The sequence below is a fragment of the Pholcus phalangioides genome, unplaced genomic scaffold (genome assembly GCF_987345545.1).
Source record: "Pholcus phalangioides strain wild (caught in Gottingen) unplaced genomic scaffold, Ppha-v1.0 ptg000007l_1, whole genome shotgun sequence".
NCBI lineage: Eukaryota > Metazoa > Arthropoda > Arachnida > Araneae > Pholcidae > Pholcus > Pholcus phalangioides.
This window is the reverse complement of record NW_028301600.1, coordinates 42,431,669-42,449,650: the sequence shown is the minus strand read 5'-3', so window position 1 is coordinate 42,449,650 and position 17,982 is coordinate 42,431,669. Positions and strand designations below refer to the sequence as shown.

The 17,982-nt window shown below is 34.4% G+C and overlaps 1 protein-coding gene across 1 annotated transcript in view; it reads right to left on the bottom strand.

The window, feature by feature from the left end:
- LOC149085315 (chloride channel protein C-like) overlaps nucleotides 1-17,446 on the bottom strand; it is a 40,271-nt gene extending 22,825 nt beyond the window's left edge. Inside the window, exons 1-7 of the mRNA XM_089233257.1 lie at nucleotides 17,396-17,446; nucleotides 15,707-15,876; nucleotides 13,018-13,157; nucleotides 11,838-11,967; nucleotides 10,806-10,886; nucleotides 7,363-7,538; nucleotides 1,864-1,956 (exon numbers count right to left, since the gene is read on the bottom strand). Of these exons, the coding sequence (XP_089089383.1) occupies nucleotides 1,864-1,956; nucleotides 7,363-7,538; nucleotides 10,806-10,886; nucleotides 11,838-11,967; nucleotides 13,018-13,157; nucleotides 15,707-15,865 (779 nt within the window). The 5' untranslated portion in view covers nucleotides 15,866-15,876; nucleotides 17,396-17,446. The remainder of the gene's footprint in view (nucleotides 1-1,863; nucleotides 1,957-7,362; nucleotides 7,539-10,805; nucleotides 10,887-11,837; nucleotides 11,968-13,017; nucleotides 13,158-15,706; nucleotides 15,877-17,395) is intronic.
- Between the last annotated feature and the right edge of the window lie 536 nt (nucleotides 17,447-17,982).

Genomic DNA, 17,982 nt, shown 5'->3' with positions numbered 1-17,982 from the left:
CCATCTTTTTATACCCAGAATAAAATTTGTTGTTATTAAGGAAATTATTGAGCAGTGTCTTTGACATATTAATATTCTACCCAATTTCTCAAGAAATTAATTTACACTTTTTTTAAAACGAGGATCTTACCTTTTCTATAAGAGATACCTTTTTGCCAGTGCCATCTTAACGCATGGGCCCACCCGGGTACGGCACGGGGGCCTCAAGGGAAGAGGAGCCTCACAAAAATGAGATTTGGTTGAAATTTTCTAGAATTTACCTTGTAGGGCCTCAGAAAAACCACTTGGCCCGGGAGCCCATGATGCTCTTAAGACGGCCCTGCTTTTTGCCTCATCCTGTTTTTATGAATAGAGTTTCGTGGAAAATGACCACGTCAAATTATTTGAGAGGCTACCAGAAATGATGCCTAGCCAAAAAGATACGTAAATTAGGTAAGTGACACAAGAAAATGAAAGTGGCCTTATAGTTTTTCCATTTGCATTGTAATGATAAGAGAGAAAAAAAAATGACTTAGAAAACATTATTAATTTTCAAATGAGTTTTCAACATATCATTTCTCATTATCTCTGGTAAAAATTTGGAAAAATTTTGTTACTTTTTTTTAATTGCTATTTTTCTCCTGGACTTATCATTTCTTCCACCACTGTATTCTATAAAGAGTTTGTACTCACAAAATCTCCCACACTAGCCAGAGAGAATAAGAAAAGAAACATTTTTTTCCAGAAGATAAGAATCCTCATATGGATTAATTTAATTTACATAAAAATAAATTTAAAAAATTAAAATTGTAAATACAAGTGCAAAAACACACATTTTATAATCACCAATATTTTAATTTATTATTAGCTCACTATTTATTCATCAGAAAGCTGTAACAATTTAGGGAAATCTTAATACAAAGAATTTTCAAAGCCTCTTCAAAGACCAAAAATCTCTGTAAAGCTACTGATGTGGAATCAATGCTTTTGTAAAAGATTTTCACTAGCAAAGAGCATACATATCCTTGTAAACTCGGCATCATATCAAAGAATTTAGGCTTTTATAGGCGGTGGAAGTGTTAGACCCATGGTGCAGTCAGATTATTACCAAATGTTTTGTTCATATCTGTAGCAGACACCCTCGTGGAGACTAGAGATCTCGGCTTTTCAGACATGACTGATGCCAAGGTTGCACTTGTATTTGAAAATGCATGGTTTTTGTTGCATCACTCATGTCAGGCTGTAGGCCAATCAGGTTAGAGTTTATTGGAACAATCAAGAGAGGATTTCTTACTCTCTGTAACACTTGATTGAAAGTAAAGCCAACATACTCTGTTGATTGGTTTGATAGTTCAATAAATCATTCAGTTGAAAGCCTGATAGGAGCGTGACAGATCTAAAGCATGACATTTACTTAAAAACTCCAGCCCTAGCCATCTTTGGGTGGCAGAGAGATTTTAGATTTTTTTACTCCTCTCCACTGAGGATATTCATTATAAATGTGAAAAAAATGTATAGTAATATTTCGTTTCGATAATGGCTTTTTAGTACAAAATCCCTTTTATATTCCACAGTGCCATATTCATTTAATGTACAGATAGGAATGAGAAAATGTCTACTGATGTTTAGATACTCATAACATGAAGGTTGAGTTGAGCATATTCATCACATGGTTGCAAAAATTAACCTGAGTATGACTATTTGAATAAAATAATAAAATGCATCCTCAGGTGAAGTCCAAATCCAACTTTTTTTTATCTTGATTCATTCCTCCCATGTATTCATTAAGATGTTTCTAAAGTTTATAGTTTTTTGGACAAATAGTCACAATTACAGACAGCTTAAAATAGGGTAACTTCAATTATAGATACTGTGTATATTTACCTGTCTTCTGGATTTCTGAATCGGCTGAAAAATGGCAACCTGAATTTGAGGGTTGATGATCTAAATTGACTACATCCAGCTCCTACCAAAGCTCTAAAAAATTAGATGATCTTTTTGAAATAGGCACAGTAAAGAAAGATCTTTTTTCATGTAACAATATTAGAATGCAAAAACAGATGTAAATTTTAAAAATAAATAGCGGTGTACCACTATGAAAAAGTGATAAATCCCATCAAAATAAATTTTACGTTGAATTTTTTTTAAAATCAAAATTCAAAATAACTTGAGCTTAAAAAATCACATTCATGTACAGGTATAAATTTAGGTGGGGCAGAACTTTAATTGACGAAAGGATGGAGAAAGACAAAGCCAAATTTATATTTAAAAGAAAATAGAAATTATTTGAAGAATATCAACCATTATGTATCTTGTGAATATATCCAATATTTACCCACCAAAATCAATGAAAACTGACAGCAATATGTTTGTCAGAAATAAATGAATGCATCCATTTTATTCAGTGCAATTTCTAGTTACACTTAGCTGAAAAGAATGAAATTCATGCTAGAGCATTAAAATTTTTTCTGGTAGAATATCTTTATTTTTATATAAATCCATTATAATATGTAAAATTACTTTGAAGAGATGAAAATACTGATAGAGTACAAAAAAAAAATAAATTGGGTCTAAATTTTTGTTTTTATTTTTCAACTATTTGGTAGATGCTCTTGATAGACAAAATTTCTTTAATTTTTACTAAAGTGGTTTTTCTATTTTCGGTGTCATTCTTGTGTTTGCCCTTCACCTCCTCAGTTTCACTCTTAAATTCCATCTAGCATCTTATGTTTAATTTTTGACTATATAAAAAAAATTATTATATATTTCAGTTATTCTTCAGTTCATATTATTACACTGGTGGAAAATGAAATCCCAACACCAAGAAATTAGTTTAGAGGAATGAAATTTAGGGAAAGCAATTGTCTAGGTAACATATTTATGATTAAAGTTTCAAGGTCACAGGTTAAAGTAAGTGCGAGAAAATGTATTTCAACTGTGAAATGGTGGTACATTAATAACCACTGTAGTCGCCACGATTGTGAATGCAAGCGTGCACATTGTCTCATACAGGTGCCGTATGTCATTTTGTGAGATGGAGTTTCATGCTTGTTGCACTTGGTCAGTCAAATCAGCAACGGTTAATGCTGGTTGTGGATGACGCTGGATTTGTCTCCCAATAATGTCCCATACGTGCTCGATGGGAGAAAGATCTGGTGATCTTGCAGGGCTAGGCAACATATCGACACTCTGTAGTTGGGTGACACCAGCAGCATGAGGACGAGCATTATCCTGTTGGAAAACACCCCATTGAATACTGCTTGTGAATGGCAGCACAACCGGTTCAATTACCAGTATGACGAATAAATTTTCTGTCAAGGTGCTAGGAATAATGACGAGAGTGCTCCTGCTGTCATAGGAAATCACTCCCAAGACCATGACTCCTGGTGTAGGTCCAGTGTGTCTACGCTACAGACAGCTTGGTTCCACGTACTCACCAGGCCTCCTCCTTACCAATGTACAACCATCATTGGCACCAAGACAGAAACTGCTCTCATCTGAGAACACAAGAGATCCCACTCCGCCCTCCAATGATCTCTAATTTGATACCACTGATGTTGCAGATGGCAGTGATTTGGAGTTAGTGGAATAAAAGCTACAGGCCGTCTGGCTCGAAGCTGTCCCTCAAGTAATTGATTTGTTACAGTTTGCTGTGTCACTCACTGGGAACAACAGAAGCTCTAATTTCTGCTGCAGATGCAGTAGGATGCGCCACAGCCGTGGCAAATACGGCGGTCTTCCCTCTCAGTAGTGGCCCGTGTGCAGCTTGACCCGGTCTTCTTGAGACAGTGCCTTCCTGTGACCACTGCTGCCAATAATTATGTACAGTGAATGCATCCCTGCCAAGTCATTCTGCAATATCGCAGAAAGAAAATCCACCTTCTTGTAGCCCTATTACATGGCCTCGTTCAAACTCAGTAAGTTGACGATACTGCTTTTTTCGTCTCCTTAAAGACATTCTTGACTCAAACGTAGCTCACAACGTCCAATCCAGACGATAAATAATGCTCTCCCATGAAGTTTACATCGCGTATTTAAAGCAAACGTGAGTTGCATGATTATAGTGGTGCAACTAGCGCCACTCTTTCATCTAGTGCGAAATTTGAATGAGCGTCATCTTTCAGATGTGCAAACACGCTTTCCAAATTTGGGTTATCTAGCACAACTCCTTCTTGGTGTTGGGATTTCATTTTCCGCCCATGTATATATTTTCTATTGTCTTCTAAATTTTTCTCACCTTTTTCAGAGTCAATTAAATCTGCAAAATGAAAAAAGCTATTTGTTGCTCTCTACATAAGACCACAATATTGTTCACTTCATGTCACTAAGATCATTTTGGGTTATCGGCTTGTAAAATGGAAATTCTTAAATTATGACAGAATGAAATACAGATTCTCAGTAAAAAATTCAATTTAATTTAATGTGCAGGTTTTTTTTAATGCTTAATTGAGCAAAATTTAAAATTTAATTTTTATCAAGACTTACAATAAATTACACTGATTGAATGATGGAAGGAGCTATTTTTTCTGCAAAACTATTTTGAAATGCAATACAACCTAAACAGCTAATCACAAGCTTAAAATTGTGACTTTACTTATCTCCTTGGAGCATTTGAATTCTTAGAAGATGAATAGTCTAAATTTTATAGGTTTTACAATTGAGTGGTCAAATAAATGTTTTGCCCTAAGAACAACAGTAGTAATTAATACGATTAAATACTCGACGTTTGGGTTTACCCAAAATTAAAAAAGAACACAGCTATACGCGTTTCAGAACCATATGAAGTTCCTTCATCAGTAGCAGAAACAAAGAGGAAAAAGAAATATTGAAAAAACTCCTTCAAATTCACCTTCTTTTTCTTCTTTGTTTCTGCTACTGATGAAGGAACTTCATATGGTTCTGAAACGCGTATAGCCGTGTTCTTTTTGAATTTTGGGTAAACCCAAACGTTGAGTATTTAATCGTATTATCAAACCCAAAAGGTAATCCATTTCTAACAGTAGTAGTTATTTTGACTGCAATAGAGATTGTACATAAGCAAGAGCATAGGCAGAATCAACTTTTGGGGCAGGGGACAAGGAATTTTTTCCCAGAAAAATTTTGAGTTACCAATCTTTAAAAGCATTTAAATTAACAGAAATTGATTTTTTAAAAATCTTAAATAAAGGAAATTTGAAAATAGTATATGAAAAGTATTTTCACTCAATATTTGAAATTTTTAAATGAAAATATTTAAAATATTTTTAAATTTTTGGTTGGCTTTGGAAGGAGGGACAGGAGCCTCCTATGCATGTGCGGAGATGGACTTGAAAGGCTGGGGAATGGTACAATGATGATGTCAATTCATATATATACTGGTGATTATGCATAGTACCCAAGTGGCATTGGTAAATTCAATAAACACTAAAAATATTATCACTTTTACCGTTGATTACATATAATACCCAAGCACTGCGTCATTGAATGATAAATCATACTATACATGACAATTTATACTTGTATTGTATCATTAAATCAGGGTATGATCGTAAAATTTGTCATCATATTGGGGTCTGACTGTATTCATTATACATACTAGACTTATTTGGAATTAAGTGATAAATTTCAAGTATTTGTGAAATTTACCAATGAAACTTGGTTATTATGCATAATTGCTGGTAAGAGTGATAATTTTATCAAACTTACCAAGACAATTGGTAAGTATGCATAACAACTGGTTATTATGTATGTACCAGTTTATCACATTTACAGCAACATGTATATATATATATTAAATCTGTCGGCTCTGTCATTGGTGCTGGTGGAGCACTGCCCAATAAAGGGTCTGCCTAGCCAAAATCTGTCCGTTTTCCAAACATTTCACATAATTCTGGATCTGAAAAACAGCCTTCACAAAATAAAAATGAATAAAACTATAAATACTGCATTTTGATTTCTTTTGTGACAGGTTAATTATATTATTTCACTTCCCACAAAATTACTTATTTTTTACAAAATTAAAGAAACATTTCACAAAAACAGAATCCTAAAAAAAGTTTGAATAGATCCCAGCCCATGCTACCCATATCTCTGCCTATGCTCCTCCCTGCTTATGCCTCGGTACATGAATATGAAATATACTATATAAAGTAGAGAAACTTTGAGAATTTTTTTTTATAGTAATATAGGTTTTATGATAGCATTTGCTCTTGTACCAATGTTGAACCATTGAAAGGTGTACCTTTGAAGATCATCCTCTATTGAAATTTGACTCATGGCACATTTCTATAAGGACATTGACACATTTATTACATTGTTATAAGCAGCAGGACAGTTGCATCCATCTTGGGACATGAGCTAGATATAGTCAAAAAATAGGAACCAGTATTGGCTGAAACAACAACGTGTAGTAAAAGATTCTCTGGTTCTCATGATTTCACCAGCAATACACACTTCTGATTTGGCTAACCACCAATACAATCATTCTCTTCCAAGTCAAACCACATTTTGTTTGAAAATCGTAGGTTTGTACTTCAACTGATGAAAACGTGGCATTTAATGGTGAACTGTACCATTGAAAGCATATTGCTTATTCCTAAAGCTACACTAAAATTCTGGTTCAATGTTTGCAGAAAAGTCAAATGAAATTTTTTTTTTCATCGATTAGATTTTATTTCATCACTAAGGGAATCAATCCCTATCGTTGTTACAATATGAAAATCACAGCAAACTTTCAACGAATTCAAAGGATACAACTAAGGGGCTTTTCTCATTTAATGTTGCAGAAAATGGCAAAGACATACCTGCTGTCTGCAGGCATGAATCAATAAAAAAAAAATCAGTGCCCTGAGTACTTGTCATAGACAATTTAAAATCATAGGCAAAACCACACCAAAAACTGAAGGATTTTACATTTAAATCAGCTGTGTTGGAGATAATCTTGACCAATAATTGTCTGAGCATAACACGATCAGCATCATGCATATAAATAAGAAAGCTTATATATATATGTATATATTCTTTGCAATCGTGGATTGATTACAAATTTACACTTGATTACAAATTCAAATTAGCTTCATTTAGAATAATTCAAAAATACAAGAAAATCACAAATTTCATGTCGCATGACTATTCTGAGCTACAACACCAAAAATAAATGTTAAAAACTATAAATCACTGCTTTATCATATGAGAATTAGGCTCTTCTTTCATAATTTGCAATCCATTAGCTCAAATTACTTTTCATATTTTAAAGAATTTCATGCCTGTGTACAACCATTAATTTCAACAATAACTGCTAAAATAACAGTAGAAAAACAATACTCAGTATAGCTGTTCTGTTGAAAATAAAAGAGTCAAACAATAGAAGAAAAAAAGCATGGGAAAAAAAGGTAGTGCACGTACCCTAAATGAACCATTGGCCCTTCTGGGCCAACGGGGAGACCACTTGCTACAGCAAAAATACAAGACAAAAATTTTATACCCAAAGTTTTAACATTAAATATGTGACGAACCAAAGCTCCATTTAAGTATGCAATGATTTCTGGAAGACCAGAACCAGCAGCACTTGGTCTCAAGAGCTAAATAAAAATAAATAAATAAAATGAATAATAAAAGATAATAAAGGAAATAAGTAAAAAAAAAACAAAAAAAAAGATAAATTAAAAAAAAAGGGGAAAAATCAATAAATAAAAAAATGTTGACTTATTCTTTTAAATAAAATGTATTTGTTTTGAACCAAAGCAACCTCTCCAAGATCACTTGAAAATTTACTTCGAAAAGTGGTCTCTTTATAGAGGGTGCACACCACAAATTACTAGTAAACATTGATTCTAGAGGCATACTTCCAATTAGAAAAAGTATCCCAAATAATGTACAGACTTCAGAGATGTCATTCCTATTGCAAGGGGTTGCAGTGTTATTAAAATAAAAAAAAATTAGCTTTTTAATATGGACACCCTATGCTCAAAAACCCAAGTGGAAAGTTATTGCCCTATCTCTCCAGAGGCAAAAAAAAAACCATTTGCAAGTACAATATTTGCAAAAATATTTGAATTCAAAAATCTGAGAAAAGTTGGAGAAAAACAGCATAAATGAGGAAAAAGTATTTTCTGTTAGTTTACGCTGTTTTTCCCAACTTTTCTGATTTTTTAATTTAAATATTTCAGCGGATATCACACTTAGAAACGTGGAATTTTTCCACAATTTTTTTTCTGGCCTCAAGAGAGACAGGGAAACAACTTTTTAATTGGATTTTTGAGCATAGGGTGTCTGTATAAAAATTAAAAAAAATTAATAACTATACAACCCCTTGCAATATAAATGACATATCTGAGGTCCACACATTGTTTGGATACTTCTAATTGGAGGTATGCCTCTAGAATCAGCAGTTCACCAGTAATTTCCAGTGGGATGTGTTAGCTATGCACGCTGTATAGCGGTGAACAGGGTGCATAGCTAACACAGGATGAGTCTGAAAAGATGGACAAAATTTTTAGTAGTAGTAGTGTTATGCTCGACTTTAGGTCGACCAAGCAAAAAAAAGGGAAAGTTAAATAAAAGTTTAAGTATATGCAAATTAGAAATCTACATGACTTTCTATTGGTCCCTTTGTCTCCTGCTTGAAAATAAAAAGCCAGGATAATGTGTGAGGCGCTAGTTTTTTTCCCTTCTCGTTGAGGTGCTCAGTTTTTCTTTCCTTCACTGACAGCAGTGGCTGGGACACGCATCGAGATGTGAATTTGTGAGGCGCTGGTATTCCAGAGGCAAGTTCTGAAAGGGGAACCGACGACCATGCTCGAGATTGTCTTCCAAGTGGTGAGTGGTCACTAATATTTATGTCAGTGTAGCGGGCTCTGCGCGGGTCAGTTTTTCCTTGGGTTCTCTTAATATCCCCGTTCAACTGGATAGTGTATTGAGCTGATTCAATAACGGTTAGAGTTTATGTCTATATTAATCGTTTTTCTAGTTTTGTCTCATGCAGAATCGATTTTAAATATACTGGTAAACTTATGTAAATCATTCAACGTGCTATTAATCCGAATAAACTTGTGCTATATTCTCCGAAATGTGTTTTTTATCTACTGAGTGTAGTCATTGTAACCATAGGGCGGGTTTGCTATCTGGTGGCCTGGGTTTTTGCGGGTTTATACAACGTACATGGTTTTTTTTTTGACGTTATTGATCCTGTGTCGTGTTGTGTGCCAAATGGTGCACAACATATAAAATGGTGCCGTGCTGACACATAAAGGGTGTTAGTTTTCTTGGCCAGTACACCTGGGCTTCCCGACCGAGGCTATTGAGTTAAGGGAAAATAGTTGTGTATTTATGTTGAAGGGGCCCTACTGCAATATTTTTTCATGTTTCTGATTTTTGATCTTGGAATTGTGTTTATTTTTTATGTGGGATCATTGGTTATATGATTTCTTGTGTTGTATTCCTGTGTGCATTTGTTGCGGTCGTGATCGGGCAGTGCTGAAGAGAAAAAAAAAATTTGTTTGTTTCGGTATTCCCTATTATCTAGGAATAGTGCACGGCAAGTTGGACTTGCACCTGTAGGGTTTATTTGAAAAAGAGACGGAAAATATTGGCGATCCCACATTTGATTGCTCCATTATTGATAGTATTTGGTGAGAGGACATCAACAGTTAACTGGAGGCATGGCAGAGGACCCCCAGAATTCATTTAATTTATTCCCTTTAATTGTCTGAACCTATAATAGTATCCCAAATTTTGACGGTGGTACAGTCCAATCAAATTTGACTGTATCTGAATTTCTGACTCGCATAGACAGGGCAGCGGAGTTGACGGGATGGTCTGACGATGTTAAGAAAAAGGTAGTTATACAAAAATGTACAGGTACTATGCTCGCACATATTCAGTCGTCTGCACATATTATTGATCCCATGTTGTACACACAGTTTAAGACACATTTGTTGGATAGATTTGCATCACCCGAGAGACCTGAGGTCCTTTTGTCGCAACTTACAACTACGACTCAACTGCGAACTGAAAAGGTTAGGGATCTGGCAGACCGTTTGGAGTCTCGAGCCAGGCAAGCTATACCGGTGACCCCAAACGAGAATATAGCTATTACACAATACAGAAACTCTCTGCTTTTGGCTAGATTTAAGGCCGGGGTATTGTCACACATGGAACCATTAAACGCACAAAAATATTTTTCATATGTGGTCCAATTAGAACAGCAAAGGCAATAAACAGCACTTTCTCACTAGTGTCAAATGCGAACATATTTCTCCCACATTTACAAGGTGAAAGCACAGTAATGATATTGTACATAGTAAAATAAACTTTAATAATGAGATGATTACAGGAATTTCTCATAAGAGTGACTACCAACTACAACAGAAATGGTGCCAAGATGGCCACAGAACACACTGATGAAGAACACACATAAGAAGTATTACACCAAGAGGTTAGTGAACCAATCTGTCTATTAGAGACATTGTCAGACAAAAACAGTTTAAAACAAATTTGGTGAAAAAAATCTCTGTTCACTCACAAAGGTTCATAGTCACCTCATAATCACAACTTGGCGTACACACACACACACACACACACTTGTGTGTCAACAGCAGTGAATGTGTAGCAATACATATTTTTCCATATAGCTACTAGTGAAAAATTACATAAAAAACAACAGAAAGACTAAGAGTTTGAATAAGCAAAATTATACTTAAACCATTTTTAAAGGAATTAAAATGAAAGAAATTTCAAATGTTCATAACAATTTTTTTGGCATATGTTTTTTTGTGTGTGTGATCCTCATGTGAATGAATTTTACTACCTCAAAACCATATAAATTACACGAGAGGAAACAAACTTACCACAACAGATGATGAACTGATAAAAACAAATGCAAGACTCAAGCCAATTATCCATAACCATGCAAGAATGAAATTTTCTTCCTGATTTAATAAAAATTTACATATAATTGTGCATGCATTCACACTTTTTCAATAGTTAATCTAAAATTACCAACTGCAAAAATTGTTGAAGTAAATATTTATATAGAAAAGCAGTAAAAAATTAAAATAAGGCAATTTAACTATTTTGTAACTATTTAAGTATTTTGTATGCTTGCATAAGTAGATAAACTACTCAAACGGATAATGTGCTTCTGCTGGTCCCAACCCCAGTAGCACACTATATTGTTAGTATATCGTACTGGTCTGATATATTAAAATATATTAACGATATAGTGTGTTACTGGAAAAGTCATCATATTTAATTCTCAATGTGTGTAAGACATTGAAAGTACTCATATCAGCCTGAATTAAGACTTGGACAATTCATAATAATTTTAGGTTATGGGAAACATAAAAATGAAATTTATCAGGCATAAATTTTTACAATGGGAGGATAATGTAAAACTCATGATTACAAGTAACTCGGTTTATGAGTGTTTTTCAAGGTGAGCAAAAATTGGAAACAAATTTTGACAATAAGAGCCATGTATCACAATAAAAGTTAAAATTTTGAAATGTTTAATATATTTTGGCTCAATAAATTTTAGATTAATTTACTGTTTGAATTATTTCTGTATGTTAGATAATTAACATGAAAATTGCTTAATGTAATAAAATGCAAACATATTACATTTGACGAAGAAACAATAGGACATAGCTGTCCAAATTTTGGTAATTTTAGAACAATTTCTTTTCGTATGTTGGAACTTTTTTGTTTGTTCTGAGCAACTGAGAGTTGTAGCTATATTTTTCCCCAGAAATAAAGTTAAAATTCACCCAGTACAGATATCATTTAAAAAAATATGCAACTCTTGTCCTAAAGTTACCTTGGTTTAGAGTATATAATTCAGTATATATTTAAATGGTTCAATTTAATAATCATAACATCACCTCTATGAATTCTCTTGCTTTGTCCCACTTAATTTCAGCCAAAACATCAATGAACTGGTGCAGAAAAAATCCTAATATGCCAACAAAAAAGCCAATGAGACCCATCATAAGCCAACGATCCCAATCCAACCTTAAAAATTATTACATCTAGTTAACAAAAACAATTTCATTAAGAATGTTAAATAAAAACACATGCATTAAGAAACAAAAATTTCTATGATTGAATGAAGTGTATGCTAGAGTTTATCCAAAACAAAAAAGTGTGGTCGCTCATGTTTAGAAATTTCAACAATGACTTTAAGTTATTCATGAAAGCAAAAATGAAGCAGAAACTGATTATATTCTTCATTAACATTTTTCTTTAAGTAAAATTTATAAATGAAACATTTGGCCGAACAACAGGCTACGTCATTTTTGTCAAACTTTAGAGGAGATGCAATAAAAGTTATCACTGAAATTTTTTTTAACCTCAAAGTAACATAGACCATTATTCTGTCTGGGAAGGTAAAGTAGTTTTCTTGGGAGCAGGTTTTCTTCGTGTAGCGTGAGGGTGGGGATTGGTCAAAAACTTGAAATTCAGGTTTTTTGAGTAATTTCTACCCTCACACTGCACATCATAAAGAAAAAAACCTATACTCCTAGGAAAAATCTGCTTAATAGAGATGAAAAAGCGACAGACTGTTTATCCAATTAATCAATTATATAACTCAGAATTGCAGCTGTTTAAAATGGCATAGCAATGACATGTAATGGTTTCTGCAAGAACTGACTTAAGGAACCTTTAACAGAAGATATATGAAACGTTATTAAGCAAAAACTGATTTTGCAAAAATGTAACATACAACTGTTATTTGGCCAAACACTTCAAATAATTTTAACAAAAAATAACGTACAGTTATCCTTTGCATAATGTGATCTCACTTTATACATTTTTTCTATAATGTGATTTTGAAAAGTTAATTTAAAAAATAGCAAAAACAACCTGTGAATTTTTGTCTGGAGTTTGTTTTTAAAATGAGCTTGCAAACTAAAGGCATGACATGGGTAAAATCAGTTGAATTTGAGAATTTACTAGAGGTATATAGGAAGGAACACTCAAATGACACTTACCACAACTCATTAACACACATCTTCTGGAAATGAAAAATAAAATAGTTGAAATTGAAAAAAGCATATGTACCTAGATGGTTGCCTCCTGACCCAATCTCTGTAAACCTTACTATGTGGAGGCAAATAATCTAAGCTTTCATATTTTCTCAAAATTTCTTTTTCCTTTTCTGTATATTTATGATTAACATAGGCACTTTCCAAATCTCTGCCCTGAAAATATCAAAATAACTAAAAAATTGAGTCAATCGCAAATCTTACACAAGTAAAAATGAACATTTAACTATTGTTTGATCATTTTTGTCACACTGGGGCTAATTAAACTAGGACCTACAATTCATTGCAGATTCTCAACACAGCAATGTTCAACATTTTTCTTTTTTTACACATCTGACTGACAGGCCATGCACTAACCCTCGGTGGGGACACTTCCTGTGGTAGCAATCTTCTTCTGTGGTTATATTATTGCAGTTTTTGTTATACCTCTGCATCAGGAAAGATTCTGACAAGGACGAATCAGGTATCAAACTCGAGACATCTCTAAAAATCCTTTGGTACTCAGAGAATTTATATTTTTATTCCACAAGCTTGAAAAAGCATTAGGCAATTGGTACCATGCTTCCTGTAGTACACTATTCCACAGTTCTGCAGAATTTTGAGGTGCTGGGCTCAGTGCAAAAATGATTGCATGACTCTCTTCACATCGTGGATATACTGTATATTGTTCACTGATTCATTATACTATATAGGTTTTCTTGAAAATACAGGCTCTCACTAATCCATCACATATCAGACCAGGGTGTGCTGGATTACTGGAAGGTAACTGAAAAAAGTTATCTAAATAATATAAAATTCTACCCATGGACATGTTTTCCCATTTTAAATGTGCAGAAAATCTGCCTAGAAATGCCAGATTATAGACCGTCTACTGTATTCACAATTTAAGCACAGACACTCATTATAATCCTAAATAAAACAAATGCAATGAAAATACCTGATAAGGATGATAATTTATTATTCTCTGGTTCTGATACACTTCCCACAGTGTTACTATATTCCACGTATAACGATAAATCATGTACAGTACTTTTCTCTGGTCCTTTGAACAGAGTTATTATTAGAGTTTACTGCATTTTTCTATTTCTGTGACATAGGCAGAGATAGACTTGAAAGTCTGGGGTAGGGGGGCATGATGATGTCAATTCATATATATGCAAATACATTAGATCAGCGGTTCTCAACCGGTGCTCCATGCGTACTTCCCAGGGGCTCCACGGACACTCGAGGATAATAAAATAAATCAGTAAATTTGATAAAAAAAGGAGGCCTAAAGGGTACCGTCATATAATATTCCTAAAATTGTTCCTCGAGTGAAACAGAGCTCTGCGAGTCAGAAAAGATTGAGAACCGCTGCATTAGATCATTCGGCTTTACCTTTGATGCTGTAATCTCCCATATCTACGCCCATGTTCTGCGAGTATGGGGCCCCTCTAAACATGAAGCCTAGTGTGGCTGTACTTGTTACAAATCCCTAAGGGTGACTCTGGGTTTTTCTTTTTTCGCAGTGAGAGCATCCCAAATGTGCTGATGTGACCTGGTTACTTGGGTGGCTATGACTCGGATAACTGTTTCTCTAACAGAGATTGGGTATCTAGACATTTGTGAGAGAGGAAGGCACATTCTCCTGTTACAAAGAGGTTGAACTCACTGAAGTAAATGCGATATAATACAGGGTGTTTCAAAAAGAATAATCCAATTTAAAAAAATCATAACTATTCAGCTTTTAATCCGTTTTTATCGAATAATGTATAGGTAGAAAGAGAGAAATCTCAAGTTTCATGCAGTTGCCAACAGGTAGTGCTCTTCCTTCGGCCGCCACTTCATTGTTTGTCAAGATTGGTTTTTCCCAGTTAGAAACTGATTCGGATGACTTCATTTTCCAGCAGGACGGGGCACAACTACACTGGAGCTTGGATGTTTGAGATTTTTTGAACAATCACATTCCTATACAATAGATTGGCTGTACCGGACCTGACGATTCAGTTAAACATCACTGGCCTCCAAGATCGCTGTACCTCACAGTGTACAATTTCTTCTTGCGGGGGTTTATAAAAGGATACGTTTATGTGCCTCCCTTTTCAGCTACATTAGCCAAACTGAAGATGATAATAATGCATAACAGCAGCCGTAGATGCAAACATGCTCGCGAAAGTTTGGGACGAATTTGACTATCGTATAGACACATGCCGTGCATCCGAAGGTGGACATTTTGATCATCTTTAATTTGGTTTATAAAAAATTCGATTAGCCATGTAATATAAAATTAATCTTAAGTGTCTATGTTCAATATTTTTCATAATATACAGTTCAAATCAGGTGATTCTTTTTGAAACACCCTGTATATCAGAAATAATTTTTAAATGCTGGATGTGGTTTTCACTAATACCCAAATTCCCTCAATTACTCTATGCAGTTGGAAAGTTGACTTGTCAGAATAAAATACTGATTTTCAATCATCCTGTGCCCAGTGGCAGTTCTCTGAGCCTATGTGAGGTGCAAAGTTGTCCTACATTTAGAGAGGGTAATTTGATAATTTGACTGGACGTACCACCTCCAATAATGTTCTTTCCATTATTCACACACACTATTACAGGTGAATGAATAGATTGCATAGAAACATATATTATCAATATCAATTAAAAAAAACATAGAAAAGCTCTTCTAAAACAAATATCATTAGTGATTTATTCAAACATTCATACTCTTTCAAAAAAGCTATGTTTCACATCATCAACTTCAGGTTGATGAGGATCAAAATCTTCTGTAACAGAAACGACATGCCTCAGTACATGATGCTCTATACTTTCTTGACTTGCAGAAGGATAATTTGTTTCACTCTGCAATTCCAGTGACATGTTCATCGGATGTGTAACTTTAAAAATTGGAAAGAAAAACCATCTAAAAAAAATGCTATATTTAAATAAAAACTTAATTTTTTTTTGTTTCACATTTTCATAATATATATGGAAGCTTCAATCAAGTATTAATATGTTTATATAGCAATTCCTTAATGAAAACACAAAAATTATGCAAGTGTATGACTCTCAAGGATATTTAGCCTATAACATGGAATAAAATAACTTGTATAACAGAAATAACAAATTCTGTATTAACAAATCCAATTGACTTCTTATTTGAGCTTCTTTTTAGGTTTCAGAATATATCTTCAAAGCGTTTTGTAAAACGAGTAAATAAATTAAAGTTTGTTTTAATCACTTGATAGTGCAAAAGATCCGTTACACTGTGCTTTGGAATTGGATATATCATATATCTCCATCATATTTCTATTATACAATTGTAATTAAGATAATTCATTCTTATATGTTGCCCCATTATACTGTAAAAAAAACATATTCCTAGATATCCCTGGTATAACAAATTTCCACTCTAAAAAAGTTGTTACTGTTATTTTCTTCATATGTGCCCATATTTTTATTTATTTTTTCATTCCATCAACACACGAAGGTTTGAACAGAATTAAGCTGAAAATCCCTAATCTGTATTTCAGACCACGTATCACAAAGAGAAAACTCTGAGTCAACACCTGATTAAAGTGTATTTCTTTCATTGCAACTTGAAATAATATAAATATTACTTCGCTACCTCTGGTAGTTAAGTGGTTAGCACGCTTGTCTATCTCTGTGCAGGCCTGGGTTCGAATCCCAGTTCAGACATGGATGTGTATTGACACTAACAATTATCCTTGACAGATCACATGGATCTCTTGGAAGAATGCAAAGATTACACTATTATCATTATTGTCAAGTCTCAGGTGAAGATGGACATGGAAGGTTGAAAGGGGGCATGACTCAATCACTTAACGTGTGTAAACAGGCTTTAAATGATGCAGAATGTACCAGTTATAACCAACTAAAGAACAAAGCCCAAGACAGATGAGTGACGGCTGCTGAACATGGGGGCGTACCAGTCTTAGGACTGATGATGATGAAATAGAGACATCATTTTTGGTGATCAAAGTCACAATATATAGGCTTTCATAATCGTCATTTGGTAGTTTTCCGGAAGTGAAGCTGTCAAGTGTTCGAATGAAGTTTCAGCGTTTCGCCAGCTTCACCCGCACCATGTCACTCGCATCCCCAAGGTATAATGATCTGTTAAGGTGAGGTGACAACTTGAATTCGTTGAACATTTCAGTTGACTAAATGACCATGACACGCAACAAGATTACGAATACACTATTTATGAACATGCAACTGTGACTTTACTTTGCACGAATCGATAATGATTCCTTAAGTACTACCATCGAGCCAAATCAAATCACGATGAATAAGTGTAAACCGTGACTTTTCAAATGGTTTTATTCTTTTCGAATTAATTCTGCCACCAACAGCAGACGACACCTACCAAAAGTAAACCGGAGAGTTACCTACTTCTTACAGGAATTTTGTACAAACTTGACCATATTTTGTGAAGAAGAAAGTGACCATATGACCCTTTTTATTGAATTTTTCTTAACTTTTTTTCATAGGAAGGTTCTGTTTTGTACCCCCCTTTTTAACGAAGCTTACCCTCCTCCTGCTAACTAGATAATGACCCGCCGCTCTGTCTCAATGAAGAGATTTTAGCAGTTAGTCGAAGGAGACCTGGGCCATGCTGGCTTGGAAAATGTGCGTGTATGTCTTATGAAACTAACGTGAAGTTTGTTTCTGTGTAATGCTTGTTGTAATGCTGCCATCTATCATCAAGTTTTCAAACTCCGAGAGAAATGTAATGATTGAATAATTGTACCGTTGTAGGCCTGTTGCCTTCTTAGTGAGACTTTTTAACGAGGAGATCAGCTCGCATTCGCGCCTTGAAGTTTGGAACCTCAGAAAATCAACTTCAGTCGACCACCCTGAAGCTTACCCGAATTCGTATTCTTGACAGAAATTAGGCAGGAGAGAAGGGACTGGCAATAGGGCGATCGCTCTTCTTGAGAGTCAGAAAGGCAAAGGAAAATAATTGTTCGGTCACGTAA